Source organism: Engystomops pustulosus, chromosome 9, assembly GCF_040894005.1.
Source record: "Engystomops pustulosus chromosome 9, aEngPut4.maternal, whole genome shotgun sequence".
Classification (NCBI taxonomy): domain Eukaryota; kingdom Metazoa; phylum Chordata; class Amphibia; order Anura; family Leptodactylidae; genus Engystomops; species Engystomops pustulosus.
The window spans coordinates 57,804,087-57,817,010 of NC_092419.1; the positions used below are offsets into that span (position 1 = coordinate 57,804,087).

Consider the following 12,924-nt stretch of genomic DNA (forward strand, 5'->3'; position numbering starts at 1 on the left):
GATTCTTCTCATGACCAGCTTCTCCTATCTGCACACTGCAGTGCACTGTAGACACTCTGGGGCCTATTTACTAATGTCTCGCGGCCGCATTTCCGCCGGGAAGAGTCTGTGGACCCTCTGGACCACCGAGGGGGTTAATATGAAACCCACGGTGACAGCCAAGGCAACAGATGCAGGAAACAGTCACAACTTGAAATGACAGCAGGAACGCAGAGGAGCACTGGTAACACTGGTACGGAGTGAAGACACAGCACGGCAGAAGCACAGGAAGGCAGGAGGTCACCACTGGGCTGGAACCCTGGACGGCACAGCAGGAGCACAGTCGTACAGGAACAGACCACAGGAGACAGACCACAGGATACGGAGAACCAGACACGGACCACAGGATATGGACCACAGGACACAGACCACGGGATACGGACCACCGGACACAGACCACAGGATATGGACCACAGGATACGGACCATCGTACACGGACCACAGGATACGGACCACCGGACAAGGACCACAGACTACGGACCACTGGACACTGACCACAGGACACGGACCACAGGATACGGACCACTGGACATGGACCACAGGATACGGACCATCGGAGACATCTGGAAACGCAGAGTAACAGGAAGGCATCTGGAAATGCACAGGAAACTGAACCTTGGGAAACATACAGGAACGGGACCATGGGATACACACAGGAGGCTTTCACTTCAGTGGGAAGACTTAAAGATCTGGTCTGGAGTGAAGGGAGCTGCCGGGTTATATAGGAAACCCGGAAGTGACCAGCGCCAATGGGAGGGACGCTGGCCCTTTAATTTCAGGGAAGTGAGTGCGCATGTGCCCTAGCAGCGGGATCGCGTGGCCTGGAGGCAGGAGGTGTGCGGCCTGCATGTCAGGACCCGGAGCACAGCCAGGAGAGGTAAGTGCAGGCCAGTGGACTGGGACAGGCAACCAGTGGAGCTCGGGTGTACCCGCGATCCTTGACATGGATCGCGGGAGCACCCGTGACACAGAGTTTACTCTATGAGCTACACATAACATTAGGTCTTTATTCAAGGCAGGAAAGCACTCTCTGTGTATATATGCTGAGATGAAGCAGAGATGACTTCATGTGTTATATCTATCTCATGGATCTCTCATCCCTGATCTGTCTCATCTCTCGTTTTCTGTTTTAGATACTTGTAGAATGTTCAGAAGCTAAATAAAAGTTTAGATAAACCCTGGACCCGGATAATCTAAGCACTTTGTCAGCACACAGTATCTCACAGAACTATAGGGCTCATGAAGTTTCTGCTTAAAGAGTCTCTACTCGTACTCTGGAATTTTACACTGTCCATCACTTCGTGATAGGGGCTAAAACAGCAATAACACTGAATAAAATTGTAAAGTATGCAGGTTTAAAATGTGCTTTATTGTGTAAACATCACTAGGGGATTAAAATTTGAGAACTTTCTTTCATGGGCAAACCCCTTAAAGCTATAAAATGGCTGCATCCCTAACTATATGCTTTTTTTTCTCTAGTTTGCAAATTTAAAGCTCATAAACGTTGTGCTGTAAGAGCCACAAATAACTGCAAATGGACTACACTAGCATCTGTGGCAAATGACATCATAGAAGATGAAGATGGAGTAAGTATAGATACCAAGCTACACAGATAGTGAAAATTATGTATCTTGTAAGTGTCTTGACATATGGGGGCAGATTTAGCAAGCTGTCTGAAAGTCAGAATATTTCTAGTTGCCCATGGCAACCAATCACAGCTCCCCTTTAAAATATTCATGAGTACTGCTAAAAAGAAAGCTGAGCTGTGATTGGTTGCCATGGGCAACTAGAAATATTCTGACTTTCAGACTGCTTGATAAATCTGCCCCATGGTGTATACATTGCACACATGTGTTCATTGAAATGATCTGCAGGGAATTCAAAACTGTCCATGGTATCCTATGAGATATTAGTGGGGCTGATCTACTGAAAAATTTGGCTCCACCTTCACTCTATTTTATGTTGCCCAGCTGAGGTCCCTTGAGAACTTCTGGGGTTTTTCTTGAGAAAGCATGTTACTGCTCTACATTGAGATAGTGGTGTTTGAAAGAAAAATACTACTTTAACAAGTGTTATTTGTAAGACTGTATGTTTGTAACTTCTCCTTGAAGGAAATCTACCATTAAAATCAAGCATGTATAAACGAGGGACACTTACTCATCGATCCAGGCATATCACTGTGGTAATCATCTCATATTTGTAATCCATGACCCCTCTCCTTCTAAAATGAGATTTCAAAATTATGCCAATGAGCCTGAAAGGATACTGGGGCAGAGCCCATCTGTGCTGCAGATTCATAGTCTATTAGGCCCCTTCCACACTTTTGACGCGCAGAACTTGCACTCGGACCCATTGTAATCAATGGGCTTTTTCAGGCTGGCATTTCTTTTCACGCACACACGCGTGTGTTTAATCTCGGCATGCTCTACTTTTGCAAGTCACGCGCGTGAGAAACACACCATACAAGTCTATGGAGATGCATCAAAAACTCATCACACTCTGAGACACATGCAAGTGCAAAGCAAGTGCAATGCGTTTTTCACGCATCAATTGCCATAGAAACGCATTGAAATTGCATTGAAAATGCATTGAAAATGCACGTGAAAAACTGAGACACTGAACAAACTCTGACTGAAAACTGATTGAACTCTGATGCTAAATGTCAGTTTTTCACTGACCAAACCCTGATCGTACCCTGATCAGACTCTGCCGTGATCTGCAACGCAAGTGTGAAAGGGGCCCTACAGTGTGCAAGGAGCACTTCGCCCTCCCACTGTGTGCTGAAACTTCTTATGTTGTAATGAAATCACATTGCAGTTTAAGAGCCTGTGAATCTGCAGCACAGCCAGGTCCTGAGAACTGTCCTTTTTAAAAGTTCATTTTAGAAAAAAGGAGGCCATGAATAACAAATATAAGTAGATTACCACAGTCACAGTGCCTGGGTCTATGAGTAGGTTTCCCTGGTTTATCCATGCTCGAATTTGATGGTAGAATTCCTTTAACAGCTTGCTCACAAGCTGTATTGACAGCAGCCTCGTCCATCTCTGCACATGTGCAGTAGCCCATTCAGGGCCACAGTATGTGTATTTAGGGCTTAGGATGTTAGGAGGAACCTACCATTGGATCTACATTAATAGGTAGATTCCTGATGGTAAGTTTCCTTTAAGTGCTAAGACGTAGTCATAGCATTTAAAGTCTTAGGCCTCATTCACCCACGGCCAGGTGGAGATGGGTGGGGTGAGCGTAACGTGGCTGATATCAGTATATTTATTCTACACTCATTTTCTAGTGGAACTGCCATGTAACAACTGGTGACGTAAAGAAAATCTGACAACAGTCTTAGGTCTTTGTGGACCAGTGGTTTTGTATCCCTTGTCCTATGTCAATGCTGGCCAGAGCTACATTTAAAAAACAAACACTTGGATACTCCCAGTTTCTGCAGTTTAGTTCATTAAACCCAGAGTACTACCCCTTTGGCTTTGGTGTACATATACCTGATATTGGGTACATGTGCAGTGAAGCTGAGGTGTACATCCCTGGCCACACTGACACACCACACAGAGATAAGTCTGATTCTACCAGGGTTCTACCAAGGCTTTCTGGTGAAGAAGGCGAAAATTCAAATGGGGCTCCCCTTCTAAAGTATGATGTGACTTAATATGTTGCATGCTTTAGAAATGAGTTATATATATGATGTTAAAAGTCACACTAACTGATTGCTACATCTGTTTTTATACTTTGCTCATACACTGTGTAAAGTAAAATCATGGATAATGGGATATGATAGAACCCAAATATATGTTTAACCTCTACAGAGAGGCACAGATACACTCAGAGGTGGTATCCGCCCAGATCTCTGGTCAGGCAAGCTGCTTTTTAAAATCATTGCTGACTTGCCAAGTGGAGGAGAACCCGGGCATAGTGCCAACTACCTCCTTTGACTTGCAGCAGCAGAGCATGATGCTCACCATCCATCACGCAGGCCAAACATGCACAGCTTCTGTAATGGTAGATGCGGTGCAGGCAACGTGTTGTGGCACTTCCCCTGTGCTGGGTCAGTGAGGGGGCATGTCCAGTTAGCAGAAACAACAATGTGGAAAGAGACAGTTAAACAATAGGTCATTGTTGGTGCCCCCCTAACTTACCTGGATAGTAACTGTACAGGAGCGATCCTACTCCTTATATGAATAGCCTTGCATTGTAGTAGTATGAGTTACAGCAGTTAAAAGTGCAGTTACCTCATGCCCTTCTGAGGCCAAAAGCTCAATTGGCCTCATGGTTTTTTATTTTCCCACACCCATGGAAGATGAAGATAAAGTAAGTACAGATAAGAAGTTGCACAGATATTAATAACAATTTAACACTATTTTAAGTGTCTTGAAAAATGGTGTATATATTGCATTCCAATCCATTGCATATGTTCGGTAGGTTGATTTGGGACACTAGACTACCAGTTCACAAGCTCCATTCATTGTAGCTGTTTGATGTCTGATCTATTTTTTTTAAAGACCTGTGTCATTGTTCTTAAAAGTAGAGCATGTACTAGTTTGGTTTGTTTTTCACCGAAAAATCTATACCTAAGTCTGTGAAGAAAGGATGCCACATTTTTAGTTTAGGTTTCACTAATAAATGAATTGATCAGGGGATTTCAGAATAAAATCAGCTGCATTCTGTTTTTTAGGTAAGAATGCCTCATCAGTGGCTGGAAGGAAATTTACCAGTTAGTGCTAAATGTGCCGTTTGTGATAAAACATGTGGGAGTGTACGAAAATTACAGGATTGGAGGTGCTTGTGGTGCAAAGCTATAGTAAGTACTTATCATACATCTAATATTGCATTCACACACAATGGGGCTAATTTACTAAGGGTCGTTGGGATTTAAAAGGGGATTGTGTTGCACGCAATCAGATTTCATGCCACAGGAATCGGAGGCCGTCCCCTGATAAACATATTTAGGTTCATTTTAAAAACATACTGCAAGCCAAAGTGCTAAAGAAATTAGCAAAATTCTTTGAGAGATTTTCTATAAGAGTTCTATATTCTATCTGAATCAATAATTTTTGTAGTGGTGTTGACATTATGGCCCTCATTTATCTAGAGGGATACAAACTGCACTACGTGCAGTTTGCCTCACTAATGTGAAGAGTGGGCCAGATTATTGAACACTGGCGCATGGTTTTCAATAATCTGGTGCACCCTGAACACGCCAATTGTAGTTAAACTGAGTGCACCATTTTTTTGTTTGGTGCATTCAGTTTAATGGGCATATGCCACATTTTTGTGTATTTTCCGTAATAAATGTGGCACATGGCCTGATTCTGCAGCGGAATGCCCCTTAATGTAGAGAATTTTCTGATATACATAGTGCAGCTGCGCCACAAAACTGGCACAGGCACTTCATAAATACATGTGCAAACAGTTTGCACATACTTTCTATTACAGAGTCAGGCAGAAAAATTGCACAGCCAATTTGAGAAATCTGGCCCTATGTGTGTAAAATTGGAGACATGATGGTGCCAATATGTCAGAGGTACACTTGCACAAAACAGCCTGTTACTTTGGCGCAAAAAGCATCCTTATAGTAGTAGTTCTTCCTGACAGCTAAATAAAGAAGTATGTGATGAATACTCTCTGTCTTCTTGCTTTATGATTGATCTTAACTGAAATAACTTTTCATGGTTGGACAACCTCTTTAAATTGTGGAAATGTCATTATATACAATGTAATACCAATGGAAAAATGCTGCCCTTGTTGTATCAGTACTTAAAGGGGTATTCTCGTCTGGGCATTTACATTTCAGTTTGATAAATCTTCCATATATAAACATTTCTTCAATTAGATGTTATTAAAAAAAATGTTCCTGTGTGAAGATAACCTCTGCCTGAGAGATTGCACAGATAAACAAAAAGTTTTTGTATATGAAATGTCCGGGAGTTACTGCAGGTCCTACACCCGTCCTGTAGTAATGATTGCTGAATCCTGGTGGTCCGGCAGGACTCTATAGCGTATGTCTGGCCACCGCTGCCAGAGGGTGACGTGGTCGTAACCGAGGAAGCCATCTCGTTTCTCAGGGACAACATGGCTATGTTTATAGGAAATTATCTTCACACAGGAACATTTTTTTTAATAACATCCAATTGAAGAAATGTTTATATATGGAAGATTAGTGAAACTGAATGTGAATGCCCAGATGAGAATACCCCTTTAAATAAGTATTTTTAAATAAAATCTACCACCCGGATCATACCTATAAATACACCTCCACTGGCAGAATCCTGTTGCCACCGTGATGCAGGATCTGTACTGGAAATTTGTTAGAATTGAATGCAGCCGGCCTTTGACATAGGCTTCAATAGACAGAAAGGTGTACGCTCAGCTTATTTACGTATTTTTAAGAAAAAGGAGACCATATAATCGAATTCCAGCTCATATTATGCATCAGGGTGCCAGCAGAAATCTGCCAGTGGAGAATGTTCAAGACTGTAGATTTTAAAAAAGTCCAACAACTACAGTAATTGCAATGTTTAAATTTCTATTTAAATTTCTTTATGCATTAGTTTTCCTGATGTGTGACAATACTGGCAAATGGCAAAAGTACATATGTATGCAGTGTGTAATTTCATATTTTTATTGATAACATTTTTGTAAAATAAGTGGGAATGTGAGACTTTTGATGACCAATGTTGGCTAAGGCTATTATAACGGTAGTTGCAGTACAGAGTTCAATAAGCATGAACAGTGTTTCACTTTTCATGTAACTTGCTATTGCAGCTGAGAGATGTACATAGGTAACATTTATGATGCAGTTATCTAATAGGTGCATCTCATAAAACTAAATGGTTGCACTACCTAACCATGACTGTTAGATCAGGAAAGGGTATGCTACTTTAGTTGCATAACTCTTACAACACCTAATTTCTGACTTGCCTGCCACAAAATATGTGCAATTCGAGTTGTATTGCCACCCTAGTGTAAACAATACTGTCTTATCATTATAATATTTTGAGAGTATTCTTTTCCATTTTTGTTTGTTTTTCTTGTGTTAGAAATGCCTTATTGGAATAATAAAATATTTCAGCATCAGTTGAAAGTTGCATATCTTTCAGGTGCACAGTTCATGCAAGGAACATTTAGGCAAAATGTGCCCACTAGGAGCTTGCAGAGTTTCAATAATCCCTCCTACTGCACTAAATAGTATTGACTCAGATGGTAAGTACACTGTGAAAACTTGTGTAGAACATGGAACATGCATCCCCATTATTTTAGCTGATGTCCAATTTCTGTTACAGTAATGGCCATGCTATTGTAGTCCATCTTAAAGAGGACCTGTCACCCACATTTTCGGCACTAGGAGCTGCTTACTAAAGTAAGCAGCTCCTAGTGCTTGAACAAACGCCGCAGTGTTAGAGTGAAGCCTTCAGTAACCCTATCAAAAACTGCGGTGGGGTACAGTGTAATCATCAGACAGCTCGCAAAGCAGTCCAATGTATTCATGAGGGGGCGGTCCAAGGTGCTGCCTCTTCCCCGGACCGCCCTGCTCTCTCCATAGGCCAGCAGTGACTGCCCCGCGCCAGGTGGCAGTCACCGCCCCTAGCCCCGCCCAGCCCCGTCCCCTCATGAATACGTCGGACAGCTTTGTGAGCTGTCCGACAATTACACTGTACCCTGCAGCGGTGTTTGTTCAAGGTTTCCGGTAACGCTATCACTCTAACACTGCGGTAAGCAGCTCCTAGTGCCTAAAATTTGGGTGACAGGTCCTCTTTAACTAAATGGGAGCAGATAGCTTGCAATCTATCTATCTAATTTTGACGTTGATACTTGTGTAGATTTCTCAATCAGTGGGGTTTCTTTGATTCAGGTACCTTCTGAGCTATTATTAATTACCTAGAATGTGTCCTTACAATAGTCAACAGCAGTTTTACTACCCCTCTTCTCATGGGGTTTCTGGTGTATTTCTTTAATTACATTCCATCAAAAATTGGAAATGTATGTTGTCACATTTAGAACATAGTTGTTTGATGCAAATGTTATGATCTTTGACCAGAGTGTGAGTTGCGTGACTCAATGACTCTTCTGCGCCAGGTTTTTGGAAAGCCACATCTCCTGTCTCCTGTGCAAGTCCACTACTTGTGTTTGTAAATTCTAAAAGTGGGGACAACCAAGGTGTGAAGTTTCTTCGCAAATTCAAGCAATTCTTGAATCCAGCACAGGTGTTTGACCTTATGAATGGGGGCCCACAACTAGGGTGAGTAATAAATTATGGATATTTTGGAAGGATCTCGATCACTGCATTTTTGTATACAGGCAGTCCCCGGGTTACATACAAGATAGGTTCTGTAGGTCTGTTCTTAAGTTGAGTTTGTATGTAAGTCTGAACCGTATACTTTATTATTGTAACCCCAGTCAAAATTTTTTTGGTCTCTGTGACAATTGAATTTTAAAAATGTTGGATTGTCTTAAGAACTGGGATAAACAATAAATCTAAATTACAGACACCTGTGATAACTGTTACAGCTGTTTATTGTAGCCTAGGACTATAGTACAGTAAATTACCAAAATCCAGAGGTCCGTTTGTAACTGGGGGTCGTATGTAAGTCAGGTGTTCTTATGTACGGGACCGCCTGTATATCTATTTATATTTATTTGTTTACATACAGTTACAACTTTTTTTTTTATTGTCATGGGTGACTGCTTGGGGATATATTTTGCAACTTTTGCAACTTCTTTTTATGCCATGTCTCCAGATTTTAAACATATGAATGTCTAATGTACATGTAGTCTGTTTTTTTTGCTTGGAAAATCCTATAAAATTGTTAAATCTAAATATAGGCAGTCCCCGGGTTACATACAAGATATGTTCTGTAGGTTTGTTCTTAAGTCGAGTTTGTATGTAAGTCGGAACTGTATACTTTATTATTGTAACCCCAGTCAAATTTTTTTTTGGTCTCTTTGACAGTTGGATTTTAAAAATGTTGGATTATAATAAGGACTAGGCTAAACAATAAATCTTAATTATAGGCACCATTGATATCTGTTATAGCAGATTATTGTAGCCTAGGACTAAAGTAGACTAAATTACCAAAATCAAGAGGTCCGTTTGTAACTAGGGGTCGTATATTAGTCAGGTGTTCTTAAGTAGGGGACCGCCTGTATATGCCAGTCTAATGGGGAACTTTTTAAAATGAAGACAATTGGACCAAAACACTGCAACAGTGAATGATTTGCGACCAGATCACAACCCCAAAGACTTCTATTGCTCCCAGTGTGCTGCGCATGTCAGATGAACACAACGCAAATTATAGACCTTTTCCTATATTTCAACAGATTTCGGTGTGGCCTCTCATCTGTTTATGGAAGGAGGAGGGGTGAAAAGCATTAACCCCTCCTGCCAGTCTTGTGTGCGCCGGGGATCTGGTCTGGGCGAGCACACAGCTGTCTAAATGCACCCTTAGGCTGCATTCACACAACCATGTGATTTATCCAAAAACATGCAAAAACATAATGTGAATGCAACTTAAGACCATGTACACAAGATAAGATTGAATTGTGTATTAAACTGCATTTTAGGCAGATGTTTTTAGACCCACATGCTTCTGTTTGATAAGAAGTAATGCGTTTTGTTGCTACAGGCATTTAAGTCTTAACACATCTCCATTTAGTCATCAAGAGAGGAGACAGGATTCTCCAGATGCCCCTAAAATGTATTTCAAGCTTGTATATTAGATGTAAGGTCCAGCATTAGGCAGGACCTACTAAAAGCAATCAGTGCCTCTGCCAGCTCCTATTGTAGTCCCCTCAAATCTCCCCCTCATATTGTGGCCCCCTCTAATCTCCCGCTCATAGTGTGGCCCCATCTCATCTCCCCTTCATATTGTAACCTCTCTTCTTCCCCTCATATTGTGGCCTCTCATTTTGAGGCATGGCGAAGGTGCAGAATATTGTTATATTTTTATTTTACTGTTCACGCAACTATACTGTATTACTACTGAGTTGAGATAACGTCCGCATTTATGGACCATGTCGGTTTTTATTATGTAAGCTTGTCTATTTTGTTCAGTTCTGTAGGACCAAACTGTGTGCCCTTTTGGAGCATATTCTTTCGCTTTACGATATAAAGTTTTTATTGTTGATTTTACAAAACAGTAATTATAGATTACCTATCTTTCTTTAGACTTCGTTTGTTCCAGAAGTTCTCAACATTTCGTATCCTTGTTTGCGGTGGAGATGGCAGTGTGGGGTGGGTCCTCTCTGAAATTGACAAGCTGGGACTTCACAAACAGGTAAAAAGAATTCATAATTATACATGATAATTGTAGCTATCATTTCTATTTTTTCTATTTGCACTACCTGTTTTAAATTACTATTGTTTATATATCTACAGTGCCAGCTTGGTGTTTTGCCACTTGGCACGGGAAATGACTTGGCCAGAGTCTTGGGTTGGGGAAGTCTCTGTGATGATGATGCTCAGCTGCTCCAAATACTTGAAAAGCTTGAAAGAGCCACTACAAAAATGCTTGACAGGTAAGTAATGTAATACCATATTCACATTAATAGACATTTAGGCATAACATTAAAAACAAATTATTAATGCCTTTCCGTTAAAACCATTCTTCATAATAATTAATATTTTTTTTCTTTTACAATGTTAGGTGGAGCATCTTAACATATGAATCTCCAAAACACTCACCTCCCCCAGTCAGAGAAGATGAAAATGGAGAACCAAGGATTCAGGTGATCACTGTACTAGGCTTGTGGTTGTATTCATTCCTTTTTTAATTGCTCTTAAAGATTATTTAATTTCTGCATTATTTTATTTTTATTTGGCCTATCCTACTGTATATTTTATTTGATATATTTTTAGATCAATTTTAGTAAATACTTGTTTTCTACATGAAATACTATTTCTTTCCAGAGTTTGCTGTTACTGATTTTTTGTTTGAGCTTTCATGACCAACTTGCCTTTCTCTATATCTAGATAGGCAGACATATATACACATAAATACATAAACGGGCATATGTGGCCTATTTCCTAAACTGTCTGCTTTTCATTTTAGCAGATGCACATTTCTCAGTATGCTGATTCTGTTGCCTTCCATCTAGCTAAGATCCTGGAATCGGATAAGCACTGTGATGTAATTAGCTCTGCCAAGTAAGTAGATGATATGGTGCTGTATCATTCCGTGGTACCTATTGACACTATGGTGTGTCACTGTATGATTCTGTGACATTATTTTCAGCTTACATTCCAACATATTACTGCAACATAAGTTGTCTCGTAAAAGAGAAGACATATGTGCTTCTGAGAAGTAAAAAACTGATTCTGCTGAACTTAAATTTTTGCAAATGTTATTTATTTCATCAATCATTAGTACAAGTGATAATAATCTGTGTACCAGCCAAGTAGAATTTTCTTTATTATAATAACTTGAGACAAAGTAACCAGTTTAAACAAAACATAATTATCTGATATTCTGTAAAGCATATTCCACTGTATTTCAACAATGTATAAAGTTAAGGCTAACTTTCTTTCATTACATATTTTAATTAGCCAAGCCAACCTTATGTAATAAAGACAAATGTTTAGCACCACAGCGATTCAGGGTAAAGTGAGGGTCATCATGCAGCCAATAACATGGCGCTCATCTTTATCATACATGGCACTTAACCTAATGAGTGTAATTCATCTTTTATTTAAAATAAAATTTTTAAACAATACATTTTAAACAATGTAATTTGTTTATATTCTAATGACTAAACTTTTTCCGAACCCATATACAGGTTTTTGTGCCTTTCTGTGAATGATTTTGTCACTGAAGTGGGAAAGGCATATGAGAGAGCAGCTGAAAACCGTGAAGAAGCTGATAATATGGCTAAAAAGGTAATACATTTTTCATTTACTGTACAAGACAGCTCCCTTGCAGTCAACAGCTGCACTGGAAAAGCTGCACTAGGTTCAGGTGTATTTATTGTACAGTACATGGAGCTATAAATACAGCCTAATGTACATCTGGTTTCAATGTAGAAGATTGCTAGGTTCAACCTGCTACTTCTGCAGGGCCACATACTACAAATAACTTCTGCATGTAAACAGATGGAGATCGTTACCAGAATTTCTCTATTTTGCTAACATTCCTTTTCCTTATGTTTTATTCACAAACAGTACAAAATGGCAATTTTTGCCTGCAAAAAAATCTGCCTCATATAAATGAGAACTTGTAAATGGTATAGCTCGTAAATCTGTGCAGAATTAGGGTAGCTGCACACAGTCAGTATTTGATTAGTATTTGTATGAAAAAAAAAAACAACAACAGTGGAACATACACATTGCCTGTACAAGTGAATGATCTGTATCCGTTACATGTTTTCTACAATTCCTGGTTCTGGCTTACATACATACAGATGAAGATTACAATTTGACCTTGTGCAGCTACTGCATAATTTCTGTGTGAAAATCATCACGGGTTTTGCGCCAGTTTTCTGTCTGACTTTACACCAGAAAGAATGTGCAAACTGCTATCTGCGGCAAAATTCTGCAGAATGAACAAAGAGCACCAAAAAAGTGGTGTACTCTGCACACTTCACAGACAAACTACACATAGTGCAGTTTGCATTGTTTTAGATAAATGTAGGCCATCATGTGTAGGGAGCCTGAGAGATGGAAGGAGCAGGGACAGGCAAATGCACTGAGGTAAATAAGCCATCCTTCACGAGTCAGCTCAGAATATGCATCTAGAGAAAAAACTCTACAAAGCATCCAACTCAAAGAAAAAAGGAGTTCAAAATCTGTCTTGTCTTTATATAATAACCATATATTTTTACTTAATCTATTTAAAGCATACCAAATACATCAAACTTACAGATGACCCCTAGTTACAGATTGACTCA

At 40.1% G+C, this 12,924-nt stretch overlaps 1 protein-coding gene across 7 annotated transcripts in view; it reads left to right on the plus strand.

Annotated features, from left to right (window-relative positions):
* LOC140077441 (diacylglycerol kinase eta-like) overlaps positions 1–12,924 on the plus strand; it is a 212,407-nt gene that overhangs the window by 124,312 nt on the left and 75,171 nt on the right. For 6 of the 7 annotated variants that reach the window (XM_072124658.1, XM_072124664.1, XM_072124661.1 and 3 more), the window contains 9 exons: positions 1,519–1,625; positions 4,721–4,846; positions 7,146–7,248; positions 8,122–8,284; positions 10,211–10,319; positions 10,421–10,560; positions 10,689–10,770; positions 11,094–11,188; positions 11,818–11,917. In XM_072124658.1, the coding sequence (XP_071980759.1) occupies positions 1,519–1,625; positions 4,721–4,846; positions 7,146–7,248; positions 8,122–8,284; positions 10,211–10,319; positions 10,421–10,560; positions 10,689–10,770; positions 11,094–11,188; positions 11,818–11,917 (1,025 nt within the window). The remainder of the gene's footprint in view (positions 1–1,518; positions 1,626–4,720; positions 4,847–7,145; positions 7,249–8,121; positions 8,285–10,210; positions 10,320–10,420; positions 10,561–10,688; positions 10,771–11,093; positions 11,189–11,817; positions 11,918–12,924) is intronic. The other variant, XM_072124659.1, reaches the window with a different exon arrangement.